Raw genomic sequence first — 22,567 nt, forward strand, 5'->3', positions numbered from 1 at the left:
TTGTTATGAGTGGACAATGATGTTTGTGAATCTGCAACGATTGGACCCTTTCAATGGAAACTGTATTTGACAGTCTTCAGTTCTCGGTGCTATGGACACACTGTGGTCAGCATCAAGAGAGAAATTAGATTTAATATCTAGCCCTACAAATAACAAACATTCAAAATTCTACTTGATCCCATTGATTGTTTATTCACATTAATGAGCGAGGATATGCAGTGACTAAACTCTTTTGAATGTGGTGGTAATTTCACAAATATGCATTTGCTATGTCACATTCAGGGTAAATTTGAACTGAAACATCATCTGAATCTTACCACCAGGGCAGATTTACCCCATTGCTATGGATGACATCATTGACTGTTGACAGGTGACTGGGCCGTGTTAGAATGTGAAGGAAAATATTCATCATGAAAAATGGATGTATAAGTATAGATAAAATTCATAAATGACACAAGGTAAAATATTTACTTTTACTGTAGATTTTGTGTGACCATCTACATGCTGATACTGAGATGTTTTTTTTTCCAGTTGACTGGTTCATCGAAGGGATTTGTTCATTGATAGCTTAACGCTACATAAAGAGCATATTTAATTTACCAGGTTATCCAGTGATGGCCATGAAATCAGCTTTGTTCATTCATTTGTTGCAATTGGTGATTATTTAAGGTTCACTTCAACTTTCAACAAAACAAACACAACACAACAAAAGATAGGCGTGATGTATGATTTTGACAGACTGCAGTTAAATTATAAGTTCATCAGTGCCAAACTACATTTTCTGGTAGAGAATTGTGTAAGCTGTTACTTCTGATTATTGAAAAGTCTGAAAAATGAATCTAGGTTCGTGTATCAGAGCTCTGTTTTTTCTTCTTTCCTCTCCCATTTATCATCTTGCGACCCCTCAGATTTATCTGGTCACCCTTTGGAGGGGCCCTACCCCTGGAACTACTGGACTAAACTAGCTAAGTGTATATAAAGTAGTTTAAACTGGTTCCACCTCCAGCAGCTACAACAGTAACATGCTGCTTACACACTGATGCACGTACCTTATGAAACATATTTGACACATCAGTCACAGGGGACGATCTTCTGCAAAACAAATACTTTTACTTTTAAATTTAGCTGGTGATGCCACGGTGCAAGTACAGTAACAAAAAGGTGGACTTTGGCACTAAAAAGAATAACGTTGAAAGATGTCTACTTGATCTGACTCATTTGAAGCTTCATATTAGCTTCAGATAAACTTTTAATACATTTTTGCACAGAAGGAGGACTGTGGATTTTGGCCCCCATCACTTACATTGTACATGCATTATCAAGGGATCTTCTAATGTTAGGTAGGAATAATCACGGCAAGAAAAACCTGTTTCAATCAAGCAAGTAGCTCCCAGTCTGAGAAGTGAAGCCAGTGTAGAGCGTACCCTGAACCTGCATTCTTTCTAATGGCCAGCAGGGGGCGACTCCACCGGTTGCAAAAAGAAGTCAGATTGTATAGAAGTCTGAGAAAATGACCCTAATTCTTTCTTGATTTATGATCCGAGTAAACACTTTCCTAATGGCTAGCGCATGGGTCAGCTCCACCCTCTTGTCCAAATATGGTCACTTCTGGCTCCAAAATTCAAAGCTGGTGACAATCAAATTGCCAAACTTGAGGCTTTAAAGTGGCAGTCCACAAACCAGTGGGTGACATCATGGTGACTATGTCCATATTTCTTTCTACAGTCTAAGGTTTCAATGTCCATTTGGGCTCCTGACTGTTGTTTTAAGAAAGACTTGAAAGCCTTACTAGAACACAAGGAAACTCTACTTGGGTCCCAATTAAGGGGTCGCACCCTCAGGCTGCCAGCAGCTCAGATGACCAGCTGGTCTCACCCGACCAGCAGCTCTGAAACATCTCCGAAAATGTCGCAGCAGATTTAAAAACAGGTGTTATTTGGATAAACTAACTACATATTGGGAATCTAAATGGTAACACTCTCACCTGAACAAAATATTAAAACTTAATAAATTGACATATTAACAGTCAAAAATGACATCAGCTTAGTCAAATCTCCGCCATTGCTGCTGCCCATGCTGCTGCCAGTTGGTGCAAAATGCATTCTGACAAAAATTGGGCCACAAAGGATCAATCTGGTGGATCCTCTTAATTTGGGGAAAGAGGTCCACATTTCTCTGCCGCATTTGAAGGAGCTTTCAAAATGGCACAGTCTTCGTCATACTGCTCCCTGAATTGAGACACAGGGAAGGGTCATTACGTCACTGTGTAGCGCGTGAATGCCAAGTTTGAAAACTTTAACTTTGGCTGACATTGAGGTGAATTGGATCGCCATCTCCTCATTTTTGATCTGTCATTACCTAATCATTGGCAGTCCGATTTGTTGCATTGTTAACCAGCTAATGTTTGATATATTGGTTGATGTATATTTTCTCAGATAGCTTGTATATTTGAATTTATTTGGATGTGGCAACCCCTCAACCAGGCTGAGAATTGGAGCTTTTCCCCACCGAAGACAAGAGATGGACATTGTGTTGGTAACGTTAGCTAAATGTTTTCTGGCAAGTAGTGTAAAGTTAATAGCTGTAGTGTAGCTAATTAACGTTACTTGTTATAGTCAAGGTAAAGTGTTCTTATGTGGTGAAGGAAATACGCTAAGGACAATAATGATGCAAACTAACTAACTTTACAATGACATGCTTTTAAAATAAATTGCTAGTGTGGCTTACCAAAAAATGTTTTTGATAATCCTTATACTAGCTAACATCGTGTCTCATCAATAGACATCCTAACTTAGCCAACCTTATGAAAACACATCGCAATTACTTACAAATATATTTATTGATTTAAAAAAGGTAGCTGGACATTAAATTAACAATAACAATAGCATAAATGACCGGAGTAGTTAATTGAGATTGTTGATATCCAACGTAACAGATTTGTTTGTTGAAGTTTATGGATGGCTGTTACTCTCATGGCTTATCTGCTTTCATACTGTATTTCTCCGCTTTCAGCTTGGCTCTTCAGGGAAGCTTGGCTCAGATTAAGTGTGGTCAGCCTTCGAATGATCTGTCTTCTGATGCCATGGCATGGAGGGTACCAGTCTGTGTAGACATCCATCGTCTCCATGAGGAGGCCCACATGATTTTCAGCTGAAAAAAGTTTTGCTTTATTTTCCTCCATTAGCTGGTGGAGCCATAGATGGTGTGTGTGGACATTTTCTGATGGATGTACAAGTTTTCAACTCCTTAAATACAGCCCACCCTGTGAGGTAGTACAGAACCTATGGTTTTAGGAGTGGCAGAGACTCTCTCTCCTCTTTGGGAGGTTCCAGGATTTCCACAGGTTCCTCTTTAGCCAGGTGTGGAAGTGTTGGTGTAGTCAACAAAGGTTGACTGTGCCTGTGGCCCTAACCATCAAACTGACTACAGGCAATATTCTTCAGACGTGACAATCTTTTGCAGTTGGGTGCATGGTAAGTGCATGCAGCTATGAGTGAGGGTTCTCATTTGCATCTGCAGAGATGGAGTCTGTGTACAAATGTTGTAGGGCTGTAAGTGGCTGTAAGTGGTAAGTGGCTGTAGTTAGTCACTGTTTTAGGATTAGATCTATTTCCATGCTCAACATTTACTGACCATAAAGATATCCTCTTGATGTTATCAAATCAAACCAGTCTTCGACAAGGTCGATAAACCAAGCTGTGGTCTCACACTACTTTGGGAGGATGATATTTCCACATACCACTACTACCACCTGAATGCCTCGCTCTTCACAGGCCACAATCACAGATTTGACATAGACCCAACTTCTAACTTACAGCGAGCAAGTATGTTAGGAAGACACTGTCAGTGAACTGTGTGTGTGTGTGTGTGTGTGTGGTGTGGGGCTGGAGTGATTTGTAACCCACATCACTGCTTTTTGCTAACGGCTGAGTGGATGTTTCCATTTGAAAAACCTGGAAAGGAACGCAGGTGGAAGCCTTTCAGGATGGCTATTCAGGAGGGCTAACATTAGCCAGCTCTCTCAATAATGTTTCCTATTATTGTTAGGAAGTGGTGCTAATTGCCAGATTTTATATGCCTCTAAAAATCTGGACCTTTATCACCAGTTACTTACCAGAACTTGGTACTTTGGTACCAGTACTTGGTACTTTGTTTGTCAATGAAGTAAGTTAGCATTTGCACTTTGCTTAGCTAACGTTAGCCAGCAATATATCTGTTGAGACATCCTACATTAATTTGGAGATAAAACCATTAGTTTAGTAACAAATAATCCTTGTGAAGGTGTAAAAAAAACAGATGGAGCTGCGGTATTGGTGAGTGATAGCAAATGTTACAGCTTCTCTAGCTTAATTGTTGTCATGACGTGTGTGTGCTAGCTAAAAATAAAGGCTAGATGACTAGTACGAATGTAAATCACTGAGGCAAACTGCAAGGCATTGTAGCATACTGTCAAGTCCTAGTTTGGCTTTGATATTTACCTAACTCTGACAGGCCATATCATTGAGTATAGCGGTCTGGTCAGCGATAATAGGTCAGACCTGCCCTGTTGGTCATGTATCATGATGTAGTAGGAGTTGAGCTATATGCAGCTGCAGGACAGAGCCATATATGTTTGGAGAACAATAACAAGGAAAACAAACACGAACATTTAGATAAAAAACATTGGTCAACATCATGTAATGTTTTTCCTTTTTTTAAAAATTTTGTGGAAGCATTTTACAGTCAAAGGTGAAACAACACAGATATGATGGGTTATAGTGGGACTTGGATGATGATTTTATTTTCTTTATTTGAAAAAAGAAGAGAAAAAGCTCATTTAGGGAAATACAGACATGTGCAGGGTCTGTAAACATGTTAACATGTGATAAAAACCTCAAGCATGAAATCAAAAATTTTGTCCATCCCCATTTATTTCGTGCTTATAGCTAAACAAGTGAAAACTATTATGTAACCATGCTGCTACTTGTCATGATTTATCTGCTCAGGTCTAAATATTGTTGTTACTATGCTCACTGGTAGGGAAGTCCAAACTGTAACATCTTAACCATCAAGCAATTTGTGGGGTTTTCTGTAGCCAAACAGCCTGAAGTCCTCCTCATAGAGTTTGTACAGTTTCCTCCTCTCCTCTAGGGGCACTGTTCCAAACCAGTCCAACACTGAAAAAGGGGAAGTCATGTTTTCATAGGAAGGAGGAAACTTAATGTCATCCTCCAATTTCAAGATCTTCAGCAGCTGTTCAGCATCCTCCTGAAGAGTCTCCTGATGGCCAACAAAATCATACCTGAGAAGAACAAACCAATGTCAAATTACAGATTCCATAAGCATTAATTCATATTAACACAGAAGTAATTGGTTGGTAATCAGTTCATGTTAAAGGTGCATTCCACCAATTTTACATGTCAAGCTCATCATTTTCATCAGTACTCATCATTAGAAATACTATTCAGCACAATTTTATAGTCAATGTGTTTTGGGGTCTTTGACCTTTCTAAAGTCTGCTAAAAATAACCCTGATCATGTCATCATCAGGGTTATCTCAGCTTTGGCTCAGAGGCTAGAAAGCTTTAAAGGATATACTGCATTAAAACTGGGGGCGTGGAGTATGAAAGACATGATTATTTGCCCAGCAGGCAGGCTCTAACAAAGACATGCTATTGAGTTGCATTACAGAAAGCGCAAGATCCACTGTTTCTGGAGCTTGACATACAGGTTAAGCTAAATAATCCTTTTCTATTTAGAGCTGATCGAAGACCCCAGCCCTGGCAAAAAGTGCTGTAGCTGGGATTTTAGAAATGCTAAGGCCATAAAAAAGTTTTCCTTTATGCAGTTATATTTTCTGTTAATTTTGATGTCTAAAAGCTGTTTCAAAGCTCACTCTACTTCACCAGAATATAGTTTTTCTGCTGACATTTTAAAAATCCATTTTTATTTTTATTTAATTTTCATTGTTAAAAAATACTGAGTCTTCAAAAATGTTAGAATCAACCTTTAAAAAAACACTGAGTGTAATTTGTGTGTATTGGTAGAATGGTAATTCCTCCTCAGCTTAATGAAATCCCCATCCAATTTCCACAAATCCAGAAACAACACAGAGGATGTTACTTTTATAGCTACAGCTCTGCCAGCAAAAAAGATCTTACTGTATGAGGCAGGGGTGGCACAGGCGGTGCATCTGCCTCCAGTGGGGTTCAAAGGGCTCCTCTATCTCTGTCTGCGGGTCCAGCAGGTATTGAATAAAGTTGTAGAAGGAGGGGCGTATGTTTGATGTGAAGGCCTCCTCCACTGTCTCCGGTGTATCAGGCTGGTTGCCATACAGACGCAGAATGTCCCTGGCAAAATTTTGGTAGTAGTACTCATTGTGCCGCTGGAACTTGTCTCGGTAGGCTGAGATAAGACGGACAAACGGGTCCCGGACAAACATGAACTTGGTGTAGTGCTTCAGCTTCACCTGTAGTCAACAAATTAGAATACATGAACCCCTTGTCACTCTAAATCTGCTCTGATTGAATACATACTCCAGAAACAAAGGTGGGTGCACTTTCTATTTCTAATGTCACTGTATGAACTGACCTTCATCTCTGTTCTTGGGAAGCTGCTTATGAGACTAAGCTTGTCGGGCATGTGGACCAAGTCAGGAGATATGGACATGGGGTCAAGATATGGCTCGCTCTGGTTCAGGACAAACATAACCCTCTTCCAGTTGGTACAAGCCACCTGTAGATAAGAACAGGATCTTAAACTCGTGGCCTGGGACTGGCCACGTGAGGGTCCAGGAGCAGCAATGGCCAGTGTGCTTGTTATGGATCGTGCACTTTCACTTTGCGCATGAGCAAATCAGTTTCCTCTACAGAGAAGTGTTCCTTCTTACTACTTTGCAAATGCGCCATTACAATAGCAATCCGCCAAGGTGCAAGTACACCTTGCTTTTAAAGGGAATGGGAGATGACATCCTGATTGGTTTATTGCATGTTACACCCAAAACACATCCATGATTAATTAGGAGACTATGGACAACCCCTTTGAACCATGCGCCTGGTGCTCTGACCATTTTTTCTGGCGTCAAACAAGCAAAAGTAGATTTGGACATACCTTAAATGCACTTGTGCCATGCGCCTCAGACCATGTGCTTTGGGTTGTTAAAATAGGGCTCTAAGAGTCTACAGCCATGCTAGCAGCTGTGTGATGCATTACTTAGACACAGCAGAGCTTTTAGCTAAATGCTAACATCACCATGCTAACATGCTTACAGTGACAATGCTAACATCCTAATGTTAAATGGGTATCATGTTCACCATCCTTAGTTTAGCATGTTAGAATGCAAACATTTTCTAATTTGAACTAGTCACAAAGTATAGCTGAGACTGATGGGAATGTCTTTAGTTCACTAAATTCTAACCTGAAGAAGTTTTTGAAGTTAAAGTTCACCTGTAGACATGTATTTAGACATAATAAGACAAAAAAATACTCTACTTGGAACAATAATGTGTGTCTGATATGGTTTTTCCATTAAAAAAACTCCTTCTCCCTCATGAAAACTTACAGTCTATGACTATGCAAATATATTTCATTTCAGGAGTGTAACTTCTGTACACCACATGTCTCCTACTTCACTGTAAAGTACTTTCTCAGTGTATGTGCACTGCAGGTTTCAAGTTTCCACATCACACATGTATAAATTGCACACTGGACCATGATTGGCTTCCAAACTAGTCGTGATGTCATAAATCCTGCTCATAGGCCTGCCCCTTAAAATCAGATTTTATATGAGCGTAGAGAAACTTTCCACTTTCAGCAGATGAATGTAAACAAAGTCTGCACATACATTATTCTGCACAGTGAAGCTCAAACATTCAACTGTAGGAACAAGAAGAAAAACAAATTTTTTAGTGGAGGAGGACTTTAAGGGATGACTGTCTGTATCATGTAACTTTCTGAATCATTTGGGTAGTTATGGTATTATCATCACTATGACAGGATACACAAATAAAATAACCCATTGTATGGAAACCCAAGGTTAATCAACCGAAAAACTAAAGAAAAAGAAACATACTGGCCATACTGTTTAAATAATAAGACATCTTCGGGAAGTGTAGTGCAGATTACTGATTTGGAAGATTTGCTCTGAAGCAGAAAGAACCAAATATGATGAGTTCAAATGCAAATGCCAATCAAGTAAGTGGAGTTTAGGCCTGAAATGGTCAGTGAAAGAATTTATTTCCTGGGGGGAAAAAGACTAAATTGAGCATATTCTTTAACAGTTGCTGAAGAGAGTATGTCCACATTGTGTACTGTGAATATGTTTTATGTGTTCATCACCTTGGGAATGTAACAGTAGATGATGCCGTGATTGTCATCCACAATGAAGTTCTTCAGTTCTTCATCAGTTAAGTCGTCTAAACTGTGCTTCCCCTCAGAGAATGCCTCTTTGTCACCATCACACATTTCTCTTAGCAGCTGCTTTCTCAGTTCCTGTAGCTGATGCATCCTCTCTGCTGCAATAAGAAGAATACAAACCAAAATCTATGATATTCTGTGTTGTAACTGTTTAATATTATAAGTGCTAACTTAATACTGATTCAGAGTGGATTCTCTCTTAAAGAGATGACAGGTACAGGTGAAAGCCAAAGGCCAAACATTTGCCTTTGGCTTTAAAAAACATGATAATCCAAAAGTAATCAGGGGTGAGGTCACTGCTCCACCATCGACTAATTCACTTATTATTTCTGTATACATTTCAAAGGTAGTGGAGCACAAAATACAAACAAAGCTTACATCATATGAACCACATCCATTCTCAACCAGGAGCAGGATGCACAGCAGAAAGAGTGACTCATTCAATCACTCACACACACACACACACACACATACACACACACACACACACACACACAAATAAAATACTGTACCTTGCTTTTCTTGTGATATGTTCCATTGGTAAAATGACAACATTATGAGAAAGGTGAATCCCAGAAATCCAAGCTGCAGCAGGAATCCTCTGTGTGTTGCCATTGCAGCCAGAGTTTTACACGGTGTCAGCCTTTGCCAATGAACCAGAGACAATGAAAGGACACTCAATGTCAAAACTGTTAAGGACACTTTATTATTCTAGTAAGAGTGATTAAGCCACTATTTATAAATAATTTATATAAAATAATTTTAAAAAATCCAGATTTAAATTGAAACTGAAGCCACATGCATTAGTTTCAGTGTTCTTGAGATCAAACTAAATGAATACAACATATTCTATTCATTTTCTAGAGTTCAGTACAAACTTCACACATAATCAATCATCACTCACCTTGCTGCAAAGTACAGAGAGAAAATCACTGATCACTACCGTAGACCTACAGAAACTTGTCTGCATACTGTTTGTCCTCCAGAGATCTTTACTGACAAAAGTCTCATCACATCTGCAGTATGATGACTGTGAAATGAGAGTGAACGCAATATCCTTGGTCAATATCCTTGTTCAGTGTGTAAAATACATCCACACCTCTTTGCTTATTGAGTGAGAAATGTTCCGTCGCATAAAAGTCATGACCTTGCCAACTATTCAATTTGTTTCTTTGTTCATCTATTTTTGCTTCAGTCAATAAAAAAAAAAAAACAAACAAAAAACCCCCACTGAAAATGCAAGAATAGTGATGAAATCAAAGAAAGACTTTATTTCTGGATATCATTTTGTTAATGTTAATCTGAATGCAACGCTCTATTTTTTTCTTAAATTAAGCTAAAAGAGCACATAGTTGCAGGCTGTTTTGCATTTTGAAAACCTTGTCTGCTTTAGTAAAATCACATACAGCAGTTGCTGTGCATGCACTGAAGTCGTCTTTGAAACATACAGACTTCTAAATAATTACTACATTGTTTCTTCCAAAAGCTGATTGAGTCTGAAAATACATAAATGAAACATGATGAAATACACAAATAAAGCAATAAATTAGGAAAGTGTCATTCTTCTTTGTTAATTGTTTATTTCTCATAAATAAATCCCTCAAAATGAACTCTCCATGCCCATTGGTATTGATATTGTTGTTGACTGACAAAACCACAATCTACATTTGCTCATCAGCACTTATAAAGAAATCTGGTCAGCTGATTTCAATGCAAAGAAAATGGAAATCATCTTTATTACTCTGATTATATGAATATATGATATGATTATATTCCATTGCAAATACAGCATGTTGATCATTTTTAAAACACCAAAACATTATTTAGGTCTTTGATCTGACTAGTTTTCAAAATGGTCTTGAATATGGTTGAATCATTTCATAATACCAGCTTATACATAAGCACATTGATTTATTCAACAATGTGTTTCTGACAAACAACTGCCACCTACATTGATATAATCTTGAGTTAATTTATTTCCTTTTAACTAACGGGAGTGATTACCATTGGGGCTGAGTTATTGCCCTCATGTTGGGTGCAGGGGTTAAAGTAAGGGTGTAACTTCTTCTTGGGAAATCTGCAACGAGGAAAGGAGTAGATATGGGCCATATTACTGACATCATAGAAAAAAACTTCTCCCTCCTCATGGTCGACAAACACCCCGACCTTTTTGAGCTTCTTGGGGAGATTAATCTCCACTTGGGGCTTGTCACAAGCTTTGAGTGTCTTCTCATCCCGCAGCATCAGGACAGCATAGCCTTGTCTCAGACAGACATCAGACCGCTGTTTCCTTTCGACTGTTTCCAAGGCAACCCCAATGTCCCAACCAGCTTTGCCTTCGACTTGCACCTTTGGACAAAACAGATAATATTTTGAAATAAACGTTGTAAAAACTGTATTAGTAAAGCAAAGCCACTATCTTCATCTCTATATTTTAGCTTCAAATAGTATCTGTATTTAGGTGCCAAGCAGACATGGGGTCAAGATATGGACATAAGTATTGTTTTATATTAACATTTAAGTAATTGGTTGGTAATTACCTGACAGGATTAAGACAGGCACAAATCAAAAGTGTTTTCTGTCATCATTTGCTATTCCCGAAACTAAAAAGTCACTGACCTCAAAGTAGAAGGACCCAGAGGAATATCCTTCTTTTCCCAGAACACCAAGAAGAGTGTCAAACCTCTCTGGGTTGTCTGGCAGTTTCTGAGGAATTCCTCCATTCCTCACTTGTTTCCCATCATTGGACACAATGAGGAGACTGTTTGCTGTGTTGGAGTCCAGAGTTACATCCACTGACAGAGAGCACAAGAACAGCAGAAACTTGAGTTTACATTTTTTGGTTCAGACAAAAAAATGTGAAAAAAGAGCATTCATGTTTTCATTAGTGATAAAATATAAGATTCACCTGCATATTTTTGAATTCTCTTTATCTCTGTAAGGACATTCATAAAAAATGGAGGAAAAAATGGATGACGGTGAATAAACCACACACACATGACTGCATTTTGGTATATTTTGGATGATGATTGCACTTTAAGGTAAACTTGTATACTGGTGAACAAATGTGTCAAATATAAATATTCATCAACTACTGGTCATTTTATCTGTTTGAGAAAATAATATTATTTTGCCTTACCTTTTGTAACCAATGCTTTCATTTCATCATTCACTGTAATGTGAAGTTCCATTAGTGTCTTATTAATAGCACATCGCACAGTCGCCACTGCTGAATCACTGTAGGCACTGATCTCCGACCAGTCATTAGTATTCGGTGGTTCACACAGAGAATGCAAACTCTGGAGTGAGAATGTAGGACAAATACTTGACTCTGGATGGTTATCATGTGGACTGTAAATTTTGGGTTTACAAAAATTCCTTACAGGCACAGTTGCTCTAGGAGGCCAGCTTTTGCATGATTTAGTCCACCATTACATTTAGACCATTTTTAAAGCATTCAGTTTTAACCAGCAGCCACTGGTTTCTATGGAAGACCATAGCAGCAATAGGTGTAATTGTTTTGTTTTTTTTGGATTCATGTCCTGAGCCTCAAGTGTGGTGAGCTTTGGTAACACAGGAGCTTTGAAAAAAATTACATATGTCATGTGGCATGATTCAAGCCACTGTTGACTTTTTATGAATTAAACTAAGACCATGATTCTAAGCTGATTTTAATCAGACACAGTGAGTGCCTAAACATGCCCGCATGAAGACTTGTTGTCTAGTTAGCTAACTGGCAAGCACCTCCAGCCTGCAATTATTCTATTGTTTATGGAAAAAGAGGAACAAAAATGCCACAGTATACCTGAAGAAGATGGAGATCGTCCCCAATTTGAGAGAGCTGCTCAAGTTCACTTTTTCTCTCCTCCAGTTCACTGATTTCCTCTTGAAGCTTTTCTTTGATAGACTCACTGCGATTTTCAGCTTTCCTCTGTAACAAGGTGAGGCAAGCCACAACTGCTGCCTCATTTAGCTTTATCACTTGTTGCAAGTGAGTGAAGATCCTCAGGGTGTCTTCAATGTCTGTCCTGGTGTTTTTCTGTGATAGAATTGTTTTCAGAAGTCACAAATTTGTACATTTCATGCTTGTCCTCTACTACGGCTACTAGTTACTATACAAATTATAAATTTATGCTCAAAATGTTGCTGTGCAGGTAGTGAACACTTGATTTTAAGAGCATAAAACCAAAACGAGCTGAAAGATGCTAAAATACTCCATAGAGCTGAGAAGACCTGAAGAGTGAGGTAGTAAATAATTCCCCATGAGTTTGTTCCTGTGAGAAACCTGTTTCTTATTACACATGGTTATTTGTACATTTTGCTAATAATACTTGTTTACTTTTTCAATGTCGGATCTTTACTTGTAATAGAGTATTTTCTCAGTGTATCATGGTGTAATACTTCCTCCACCTCTACAAAGTTGGATGGCTTTGCAAGTATGGAAATCAGTTAAATTAATCATTTTGATATTTATGTTTGTCTAAACAATGCACTGAATACAGCATGAATGAAATTTAAAAGTTTAGATGAATGTTCTTCCTCTGTTACCAGGCCATCCAATCATCTTGTAACCCTAGAAGAAATCAGCTCTGACACAGAGGTTACCAAGCCAGAGTTTACAAATCCATCCATCTAAATTAGCTTGACTTACCTCACTGATTTCCCCTGATTTCTCAACCTTTACTACCAACTTTTTCCTGTTGTTGATCTCTTGCTGCACCTCTGCCAATTCTTTGTCTACATGGGCCTGAGCATAAAACATAGTTAATAATTCAAATTTGAAATGAAACTATGCTGACTCATTATCAATACTGTGATCAACTATAGTTATTCTGTTAGTCCAACCTTCTTCTTCCTCAGGCGATTCTTCAAAGGGACACACTTGTGGTCTTGGTGGTTCGATTTGATGCATAACAAACACACACAAGTCAGATCCTGATGGCAGACCAGTTCCAAAGGAGTTTTGTGCTGCTTGCACACCCTGTTGATGAAATTAATTTATGCACATGCACATGGAATTTCATTTATTTTTTATTTTTTGCTGTATTGCCTGGGCTTAAGTCACATTTGTTTATAGTTTACCTCTCTTAACTGAAGCCTGTATAAGGTTAATACAGGTATACTAGCTGTTTACTGCTGATGTTCAATAAACTGTCTAGATATCCTGTTTTGGACTGTCATATTTGAAGAAAGTATGATTGCTTTTGTGTGAACAGCATTACTATTTCTCCTATATTTATGGTTCCACAGTGTCAGAAACCAAAGGGTAGTTTTGGTCTGGCCCACCAGCAATGGCATGTCTGTCATTCAGTCATTCAGTCATTCAGTCCACCACTTTAGATGGATTACCATGGTCTTCTGTACAGACATCCATGGTTCCCAGAGGATGAATCCTACTGACTTTGGAGATACATGACTTTTCCTTTTTTTGGGTTGGGATTTTGTGGGTTTGACTGAAAGATCTCAATAACTATTGGGTGGATTGTCATGAAATGTGTGTCCCTTTTGGGATGAATTGTAATGTCATAATCTAAATTTTCAGCTACTACCACTACTGGGTCAAAATCATTTTAATTTGTCCAATCCTTTGTTTTATGACCAAATATTTGCAAAAAACTAAGGATATTTCCATTAGCATCACCTGTACTTTGTGTTTAGCACTAATTAGTAAATGCTAGCATGCTAACATGCTAAACTAAGATGGTGAACATGGTAAACATTATCAGAATAGGAGAATGATAAGCTAGCATTAGCATACAGCATGCAAGTACAGCCTCACAGATCATGGTTGTAGACTCTTAGTCTGATTGATAGATGATTAATTTGCAGTGTTACAAAGCACAGCATGTTTCAGATTGCTGTGCACAAACTACATATATGGATTGTTATGTAATTTATGTTACAATGAAATATCATAAAGAATTATGGTCCAAAGGTGCATGAAACCTCTCACCTACACCATTCACATACGCAGTTTATAGCACCAACACTTGTCCAGGCCTCACCTCTCCTTCAGTTTGCTAACAGGATCCAGCAGCTCATGAGTCTTCAGCTCAGCATCATCCTGGTGTGGTTTCAGGTGTTCAGAACAAAGAGAGTTTTCACAGTGCAGACAGGACTTGACTGCCGTCACCTTTTTCTCTCCAGGACACACATCACAAAAAATATCTTGAGTTTTGGTCTCTTTCTCTGGGACGTTCTGAATGTTTGTCTGTTTTTGCTCAATGAGCTCTCTGAGCAAGACATTAACGCTTAACTGCAGCTTTTTCTTGAAGTCTTGCTGACAAAGTGGACACTGGATAATGTCTGTTGAATCCCAGTAGGTGTTTATGCAGACTTTGCAAAAGTTGTGTCCACAAGGGGTGGATACAGGATCAGTGAAGTCATCAAGACAAATAGAGCATTTGAAACTGGATTGGTGAGAAGTGGAGGAGGCCATTGTGTATGTCACCTGTTTAAATAAGACAAGATCAAATTTATGGGAGAGGAAAACCTCTGGCTTATTAGCTATGAACAGTCAGAAATGTCTGATCTAAAACAGCAGCGGTAGAGCAGTTTGTAGTAGTAGGATAAGGATAGTGCACGTGATCCAGTACTTCCTGACTCCTAAGTAGTGTTTACACATTTCCACTTTTAAGACAACTTCTGTTTAGAAATACAGGGCAGCATTAGTTTATTACTTTGAATATTATATTTTAGTTACACTTATCAGTACCACAGTTGCCAGTGCCACCAGTGACATGGCCATGATATGAAACCAGTTTGGCAGATCCAGTTGGTTGGTTTGTTTACATTGATTACAGTACTACCGATACCAATAATAATAAACCATTACAAATAGTGAGAGTAACACCAACACTATGGCTAAAAGTAAAACAAAAGCAATACCAACACGAATTCTAATACTAATACTATACTATATAAGTACAACTAAGTAGTACTGCTACTAATGATAATAAGTATAAGTATAGTGCAATTGCAAGTAATATAGCTACAATAATAATGAAAACAATACTATACTGTACATTTTTAATCCAATACTTCTAAAAGTAATTAAAGGAAAAGGAAGGAAAAAAGGAAAAAAAAGCCATTCAAGTTCAGGCATTAACTGTACATATGTGTGTCTTGCCAGTTATTTCATCATCCATTCATTGGGTTAACTGCTCACCTTGTTTCTCTCTGTGTTCTTCTATAAGTCTGTTGACACCTGGTCCTTATTTATACCAGAAGGAGGAACGTCACTAGACTGTGCCCATCATTTTTGTACTTCACTAGCTGTCTGTTCACAAAAGCAGGCGTGGCATTGGAATTTCCAGTAAGAACATTTTGAAACCAAAAGAATCTGTGACAATATCTCACGTTGTTATGTTAATGTTAACATGTACCAGTCAGTAATGCAGGTATTTCCCATACTGTAGTTACCGCCAGTCATATGACATTACATTTTTATTTACTTGCTCAGGTCAGCTACTTTATGATGTATGATAGAAACTTTTTAGTTCCCTTTAAACTATAAACTCTGACCATAATGTCAAATCTGCACAAGTACCATGAAGGAAATGAAACAGTAACTTGAGACAGAGGGAATACCAGTCTACATTTACATTTGCCTTATTTGCATGAGTGTTTAAAGATAATTGCTAATTCCTCAAAATTGAAAGATTATCAAGATTCATATTGTTGTGTGGCAACAAAACAAGAAAACTGCATAATTTCTGATCCTCCAAAAAAGATACTAACATGAAATCTATGCCAATTTAGCCACAACTAGTCCACCAACATGCAATATAAGAGCAACTTTGGGAGGAATATTTTAAGAGAATTTATACTGTGAGTATGTTTAACTACTTGGTATCTATTTCTGATATTCGTTTCAAAGTAAAAATACAAATGTACCCCATAGTTATTCAGTAAGGAACTCAAACCTTAAAAAAGGACCTATGTAGTTTTCCTATACTCTTTTTGTTGGTAAGTGTATGGTTGTTTTGAAATGAATCGCTGCAGATGTATAAAGTGCCACAGAACTCATTAACCCATCCCAGCTTTGTTGCTCAGTAATGGCCCTACTGAACCCTGTAATAATAAAACTGTTACCTGATAATTAATAATACATAAAGTATAAATTCTCTTTAAGTTCCTTCCAGGTGCCATATTGTTGATCAGTAAGTCATACTGTACCCTGCAATATTAATGTATACACTGGTGGACTCAGGGGGGTAACAGAGGGGCAACCGCCCCCCTGGTGATCTGATAGGCATGGTGATCTGGTGATCTAGAGAGCATGATTAAGTGCCCTCTAAGGTGCCCCACAGTATGATAAAGTGCCCTCGAAGGTGTCCCACACAAAGGAGAAAACATACCAAAGTTCGGTAATGACTGTCTAGTTATGGGTAAATCAGGATGAAATGCCCTATAGAGGACCTCTATATGTGACAATCTGGAATCAGGTGCCCTCATGGAGCCCTTTCAGTGGAGGAAAATGTGGTAGTGCCCTGTAAATAACCCCAAAAATGAGAAAATATGATGTGCTCTTAAAATGAGGAGGATGTAATGCAGTGCCCTATGATGCTGTTGCAATGGGATGACCTGGAGGTTCTGTATGGTTGCCTTTCTAGTGAACAAAGAAAAAAAAAGGAAAAGGTGCAATTTAGGGTTCCCCTAAGTCTAACATACTGAAGTGCAGAATTGAGTGCCCTTTCAATGAAAAAAGGTGCCCTGTAGGGTGCACTGTATGGGAGAAAAACATTGTGAAGTGGGGGCCCATTGAATGTATCAAGTGCCCTTTATATTTTTTCGCCCCTGCCCCTGAGACAGCCTGAGTGCACCGCTGAATATATACAGTATTTACTCTGTAGAGACATTGCTAGATGATGAGGCTGGTAACTTAGCTTCTCTGTTGCGTCCAACACAAATCATCTTCTACTTGTGCTGCTAGATTAAATACAGATACTGATATTTTAAAAACACAGCAGCTCTTTATTCATCTGATTAGGATCAATTGGGATGTGTTTGATCAAATATGCTGAGGCTCTGAGAGTTAAAAGATATTTAAAGTTGAAGGAAATTTTCAGACTTTTTCTTTATAAAAACGATGGCAGTAGCACAATGTCATTTCATCATCCATTCACTGGGTTACCTGCTCACCTTATTTATCTGTGTGTTCTTCTACAAGCCTGTCTGCACCTGATCTTTATCTATACCAGGAGGAATGTCACCAGACTGCCCCATCATTTCTGTAAGGCGTGGCATTAGAATTTCCAGTAAGAACATTTTGAAACCGAAAGAATCCTCGACAACATCTCACGTTGTTATGTTGATGTTTACATGTACCAGTCAGTAATGTAGGTATTTCCCATACTGTAATTACCGCCAGTCATATGACATTACATTTTTATTTACTTGCTCAGGTCAGCTACTTTATGATGTATGATAGAAACTTTTTAGCTTCCCTTTAAACTATAAACTCTGACCATAATGTCAAATCTTAAAAACACTTCCACTTTATACTCAATGCTAAGGAGGCACAAGTACCATGAAGGAAATGAAACAATAAGGGGGTGCCAGCCCTCATTTACATTTGCTTTATTTGCACATGAATGTTTAAAGATAATCGCTAATTCGACCAAAATGAAAGATTATCAAGATTCCTAACATTTGTTGTGTGGCAACAAAACAAGAAAACTGCATAATTTCTGATCCTCCATAAAAGATATTAACATGAAATCTGCACCAATTTAGCCACAACTAGTCCACCAACATGCAATTTAAGAGCAACTGATGGAAATTAGGCACTATAACACAATTCAAGTCTAAAAGCATCATTTAGCAACCCAGTAGATTTAGGGGTGTCAAGGACAGCTGTATATTCTGGAAGTTTGTTCCAGCTCTGTGGAGCTGAAGAAGTCAATGGTGGGTAACGGTGTACATTGCGGCCAACAACTTACAGACTAATTACTAATTACATACCTGATGGTACAACAAGATGTGAAGTTAGGGAATAAACGGGTAACAATCTGGGAATTTAACAAGAATTTTTACTGTAGATATTTTTCACTAACAGGTACCACAGGATACATCTGACCTACTGAGCAACAAATTGGCGTTTAGGAGGAATATTTTAAGAGAATTTATGCTGCAAGTATATTTAACTACAGAATATCTTTTCTGATATTTATTCAAAAGTAAAAATACAAATGTACCCCAGTTATTCAGTAAGTACCTCAAACTTTTCCTGTTCTCTTTTTGTTGCTAAGTAGTATGGTTGTTTTAAATGAATCACAGCAGATGTATAAAGTGCCACAGAACTCATTAACCCATCTCCCCCCAAACTTCCAGCTTTGTTGCTCAGTAGTGGTCCTACTGTACTCTGTAATAATAAAGTTGTTATTAGTCCTCCTGATTGTTGATCAGTTAGTCATACTGTACCCTGCAATATTAATATATATACAGTATTTTCTTAGATTAGACAGGATTTTTCTTTTTCATCTATTGCTTTCACTGTTTTTGCATTGAATTCTAAAGATATCTTTGTGTAGATGTTTAATGGATTAATCACATTTTCTTTTTTACAGCTTTCTTCATGTTGATGAAGGCAAGTAGAGAGACATAAGATTGATATGTGGAATTGTGATCAGAGCTCATATGATGGGTTGTCTTTCCTCTTATTCTAATTTTCTGACTGAAAATGTTGCTGACTATAATGTATGCACCATTTTCTGTCTACCACAGTATCACACATGTTTAAACATGTCAGTATTGATGAGAAGGTCTAAACAAATTTTACAAAATAAGCTTCATTTTCATATTCCATCAAATGTGATGGATTTTTTTGTCTTTTCACAGCTATGTTTTGCCGCATTTCCCCCCATTTATCTGATTGTGCTGTGGTTTAAATTGTGTTCAAGTTGTTAAGTTTAGCTTGGTGGTGTTTAGCTTGTGTTGCATTTGTATGTTAGGTGGAGTGGAGCAGGTAGACCCAAATGCAGGAGACATCAGGCACAGAAGCTAAAGAATATCTTTATTTAGATTATTACTTTACTACTATGAGAGTCAATGTAGCAAGCAACAGTACGTCAAGTGGTTGGCAATCTCTCTTGTCTGTCCTACTCTCACTCAGTCCAATCTTAAACAGGGAAAAAAGCCTAAGGGCATCTGATGGACTGGTGGAGGAACATAGAGCCAGACTGGGACAGAACCATAGTATTGTAATAAACAGCAGTGTAATGTATGGTGCTGCACAGTATCCTGTTGTGCACTTTGTATTATATACAGTAATACTGATGCGTGACTGTTGTCTGTGTTGTGTAACAACATCAAGTGATGCTGGTATTTTCCCGTAAAGTGACATTAACAGCTGTGTTAGTGAAAGTAAAAGTGAAGATGCAGCCTTAAGATAAAAAAGAGTGGAGGCATGGAGAGACCATCCTGTGCCTTGGGGGAGGTTTCATCAAGAGTATTTAAAGCCTTTTCTGTGGTGTGTGTTGTCATTCAAAGCTCTCCCTCTGCTCAACTTACAGGTAACATTAGAAACTTTGTTCTTGTATCTACAAAAAATCTGTTTGAATGATTCTTGTCAAATTCTATTATTTTCCCAGCTAACACATTATTTTATTCACAGCAGCGATGGCAGCAGGAGGTGTCCGAACCACCAAAGGCCTGTACTTCATCCTCACTCTACTGTGTCTGGTTTGCCTTTCAAGTTCTCTGAAAAATACGGACAAACTGGTAAATAAATTGTTACTTAACTGTGCTTTGCTATATAAAACAATTTCACATTTATTTGCATGAATTAAAAAGCATTCTAAATCCACACAAAGTAATCTATAATGTAGTACTGTACATTTCTACAGTTTTTATCTGCAGTTGCTCAGGTGCTTCAGTATGATACAGCTGATTTTAGATTTTCACATGCCCCAAATGTAACTATAAATGTTGATTTTTTTTTTTTTTTACAGGAAAAGGCCAAGAAAATGCTGAAGAATATACAGCAAAAATTAGACAGAGAAAAGGTGAGACAGTGTTGATTGCTTTTTTCTTTTCAAAAGAATATATATTTTATTTAACCCTTCATAAGGAGAAGATGGTACAAAACGAAAGACCAAACTGACAAAGTGCAACAATTAATATTTTGTGAGTGCAACTCTGGAGAAATTTCAAGGAGGGAGACCAGGCGTTTTGAGGATGTTTGATGTTGGAGATAGCTGTAAGATTTTCTAATTGGGAATGTCTTCTTAGCTATTGTTACAGCTATTAAAATGAATGGTGTGAACAGCTATGTTTGAACTTAAAGTGTGAGATGACCCAGACGACAAATGGATGGGCAGGGAGGGATGCTGAGGCTGAGGATCTTTGATAATTTCTTCATGACCTCCAACCAAAACATCAGAACTGCAGAGCCAGAAAGCGTAAAAGAAGTCATCTGTTGAATTTGCACAATGTGGACACTTATTGTTATTTGTGCAGCCCATGTGCTTTTACAACTATTACAACTAATACTGAGTTTTGGCATTACAGGTCATGAAAAATATGTTAAATTAATGTTAGAATCTGATATGTTTAAATCAGCTGTGCTGGAAAAGACAATTATCTTGACTGGGTAAGAATTTATATATTTGTTATAAAATTTTTTGGGTTTCAGTGAGTTCATTTACTGGAATAGTGGACTATCAAGGTCCCACTATTAAGGTTAACCTACTATCAAGGTTGTTTATATCTATTGTCATTTAAATATTTTCTTTCAGTTTAATCTATTGAGAATAACAGCAGGGTTTCCCATACATTCATTTATTTGTGGTGGCTCGCCATAATAAAGCTTTGCCCGCCACAAACTGATTTTCTATTTTTGGAGCTGTGCACCATGCTGATACATGCAGACGAACCTCCACCGACTTGTTCTTCCCCTTCTGCACACACACAGCCTCCTTTGAGCTTTAACCCTAGAGTCACGTCACACCATCTACATTTAAGAGGTGCAAAACAAGGGACATGGTGCATTTAGGTGCACCTCGTAAACTCTGTACTCAAATGGCCAAGAAGGTTGTTAAGAACAATACAGTTTCTTTTTTTTTTTCTTTCACTGCAGCATTTTTAATAATTGGATGCCAAAATCATAAGAACAATCCCATCCCATTCATTCAAAAATTCTATAAAATCCCCCCCCCTGGCCGCTACCACCACAAATACAATCTGATTCTTTTTTTTTTTGTTTTTTTTTTGAAGAGTGTTAAAGATCATGAACAAGCCACCAGTGAGTAGTTGCCCCAGTCAAGCTGCTCTGTCTCCACATTGGAAATATATATTGTGTATGGGCAGTAGTTCAAATCTTATTTATGAATGTATGAAAACAAAATATCAATTTCATATCAGAAGAGCTTTGATGATACACTGATAGACTCAGAGGACTGAACATTTTAGTTTGTGTTGAATTATGTACTGAATAACTTGTTTTATTTTCCCACATCAGGTAAAATACGAGTCACAACAGGCCTTCGCTTCAGAACTCATGGATGAATACATACGCTTCATGGATCCAATGATTGCAATACTTAAGAAAACAGCACCTGACTTTCCACCACTGATGGAATTAATGGAGAACCTTAAGACCTTCTTGAAGAAAAGCAAGTCTTACATAGGTAAAGGGGATGAGGAAGTAATTGCGACAATCGAGAGCTATGAACAGAAAGTGAGGGAAATGAAGCAGCTGATAAAATACCTGGAGGAGAATCAACACGAGTTGTAACAGCTTCCAAGTCTGTCAATATCTCAGCTTCTGCTATTGTATGTCTTGTATCTGTAAACCTCTTCTTTCTTATTAATGTTTCTATGAACCTTGAAATCATGAATCTCAATAACTTGTCAGGATTCAAAATTCAAATGACTTTTGTGGCTGGACTTTACACAGGGCATGAAAAATGTTTGAGACCATCTGGAGTTGTGATATATACAAGTGTCTTGAAAATGAACACATTTAAGACACTTACATGTTAAACTATTAAGAATTGACACTTGACCAATGCATGCTGTTACTTTGATGACTTGATCATATTGATTTGTATCTGTCATTATGTCCTATTGTTTTTAATCTGGGTGACTGATGTTAGCTTAGACAGTGAGGTTCAAACAATGTATTTCTTTTTCCTTTACTGGTTTCTTTTTGCTGCTTCTCTGCAATAGA

General features: G+C 37.8%; 2 protein-coding genes and 1 long non-coding RNA gene across 3 annotated transcripts; 1 reads left to right on the forward strand and 2 right to left on the reverse strand.

Moving 5' to 3' along the window:
• Positions 1–2,230: 2,230 nt before the first annotated feature.
• Positions 2,231–4,975, forward strand: LOC122974538. Its single transcript, XR_006400397.1, has 3 exons — positions 2,231–2,316; positions 2,436–2,535; positions 3,013–4,975. It is a non-coding gene; the product is annotated as an uncharacterized LOC122974538 (long non-coding RNA).
• LOC122974537 (carbohydrate sulfotransferase 12-like) lies at positions 4,976–9,769 on the reverse strand. Its single transcript, XM_044342577.1, has 6 exons — positions 9,299–9,769; positions 8,907–9,037; positions 8,317–8,492; positions 6,571–6,714; positions 6,141–6,448; positions 4,976–5,281 (listed from the first exon to the last, which is right to left on the reverse strand). The coding sequence occupies exons 2-6, from the start codon at positions 9,007–9,009 to the stop codon at positions 5,041–5,043; spliced, it is 972 nt and encodes a 323-aa protein (XP_044198512.1). The 5' UTR covers positions 9,010–9,037; positions 9,299–9,769; the 3' UTR covers positions 4,976–5,040.
• A 107-nt stretch (positions 9,770–9,876) lies between these two features.
• Positions 9,877–14,948, reverse strand: LOC122974536 (E3 ubiquitin-protein ligase TRIM11-like). Its single transcript, XM_044342576.1, has 8 exons — positions 14,400–14,948; positions 13,240–13,375; positions 13,046–13,141; positions 12,200–12,433; positions 11,534–11,693; positions 11,303–11,329; positions 11,014–11,189; positions 9,877–10,743 (listed from the first exon to the last, which is right to left on the reverse strand). The coding sequence occupies exons 1-8, from the start codon at positions 14,831–14,833 to the stop codon at positions 10,378–10,380; spliced, it is 1,629 nt and encodes a 542-aa protein (XP_044198511.1). The 5' UTR covers positions 14,834–14,948; the 3' UTR covers positions 9,877–10,377.
• Between the last annotated feature and the right edge of the window lie 7,619 nt (positions 14,949–22,567).

This window comes from Thunnus albacares, chromosome 22 (assembly GCF_914725855.1).
Source record: "Thunnus albacares chromosome 22, fThuAlb1.1, whole genome shotgun sequence".
NCBI lineage: Eukaryota > Metazoa > Chordata > Actinopteri > Scombriformes > Scombridae > Thunnus > Thunnus albacares.

Coding starts and splice junctions, on each gene's coding strand:
- LOC122974537 (XM_044342577.1), bottom strand. CDS start 9,009: ATGGCAACACACAGAGGATTCCTGCTGCAGCTTGGATTTCTGGGATTC. Junction 6,715..8,316: donor TCTACTGTTACATTCCCAAG/GTGATGAACACA, acceptor TCTTATCTACAG/GTGGCTTGTACCAACTGGAA. Junction 6,449..6,570: donor TCCCAAGAACAGAGATGAAG/GTCAGTTCATAC, acceptor TGTTGACTACAG/GTGAAGCTGAAGCACTACAC.
- LOC122974536 (XM_044342576.1), bottom strand. CDS start 14,833: ATGGCCTCCTCCACTTCTCACCAATCCAGTTTCAAATGCTCTATTTGT. Junction 11,330..11,533: donor GAAAGCATTGGTTACAAAAG/GTAAGGCAAAAT, acceptor ATGTCCTTACAG/AGATAAAGAGAATTCAAAAA. Junction 10,744..11,013: donor CTGGGTCCTTCTACTTTGAG/GTCAGTGACTTT, acceptor TTTTGTCCAAAG/GTGCAAGTCGAAGGCAAAGC.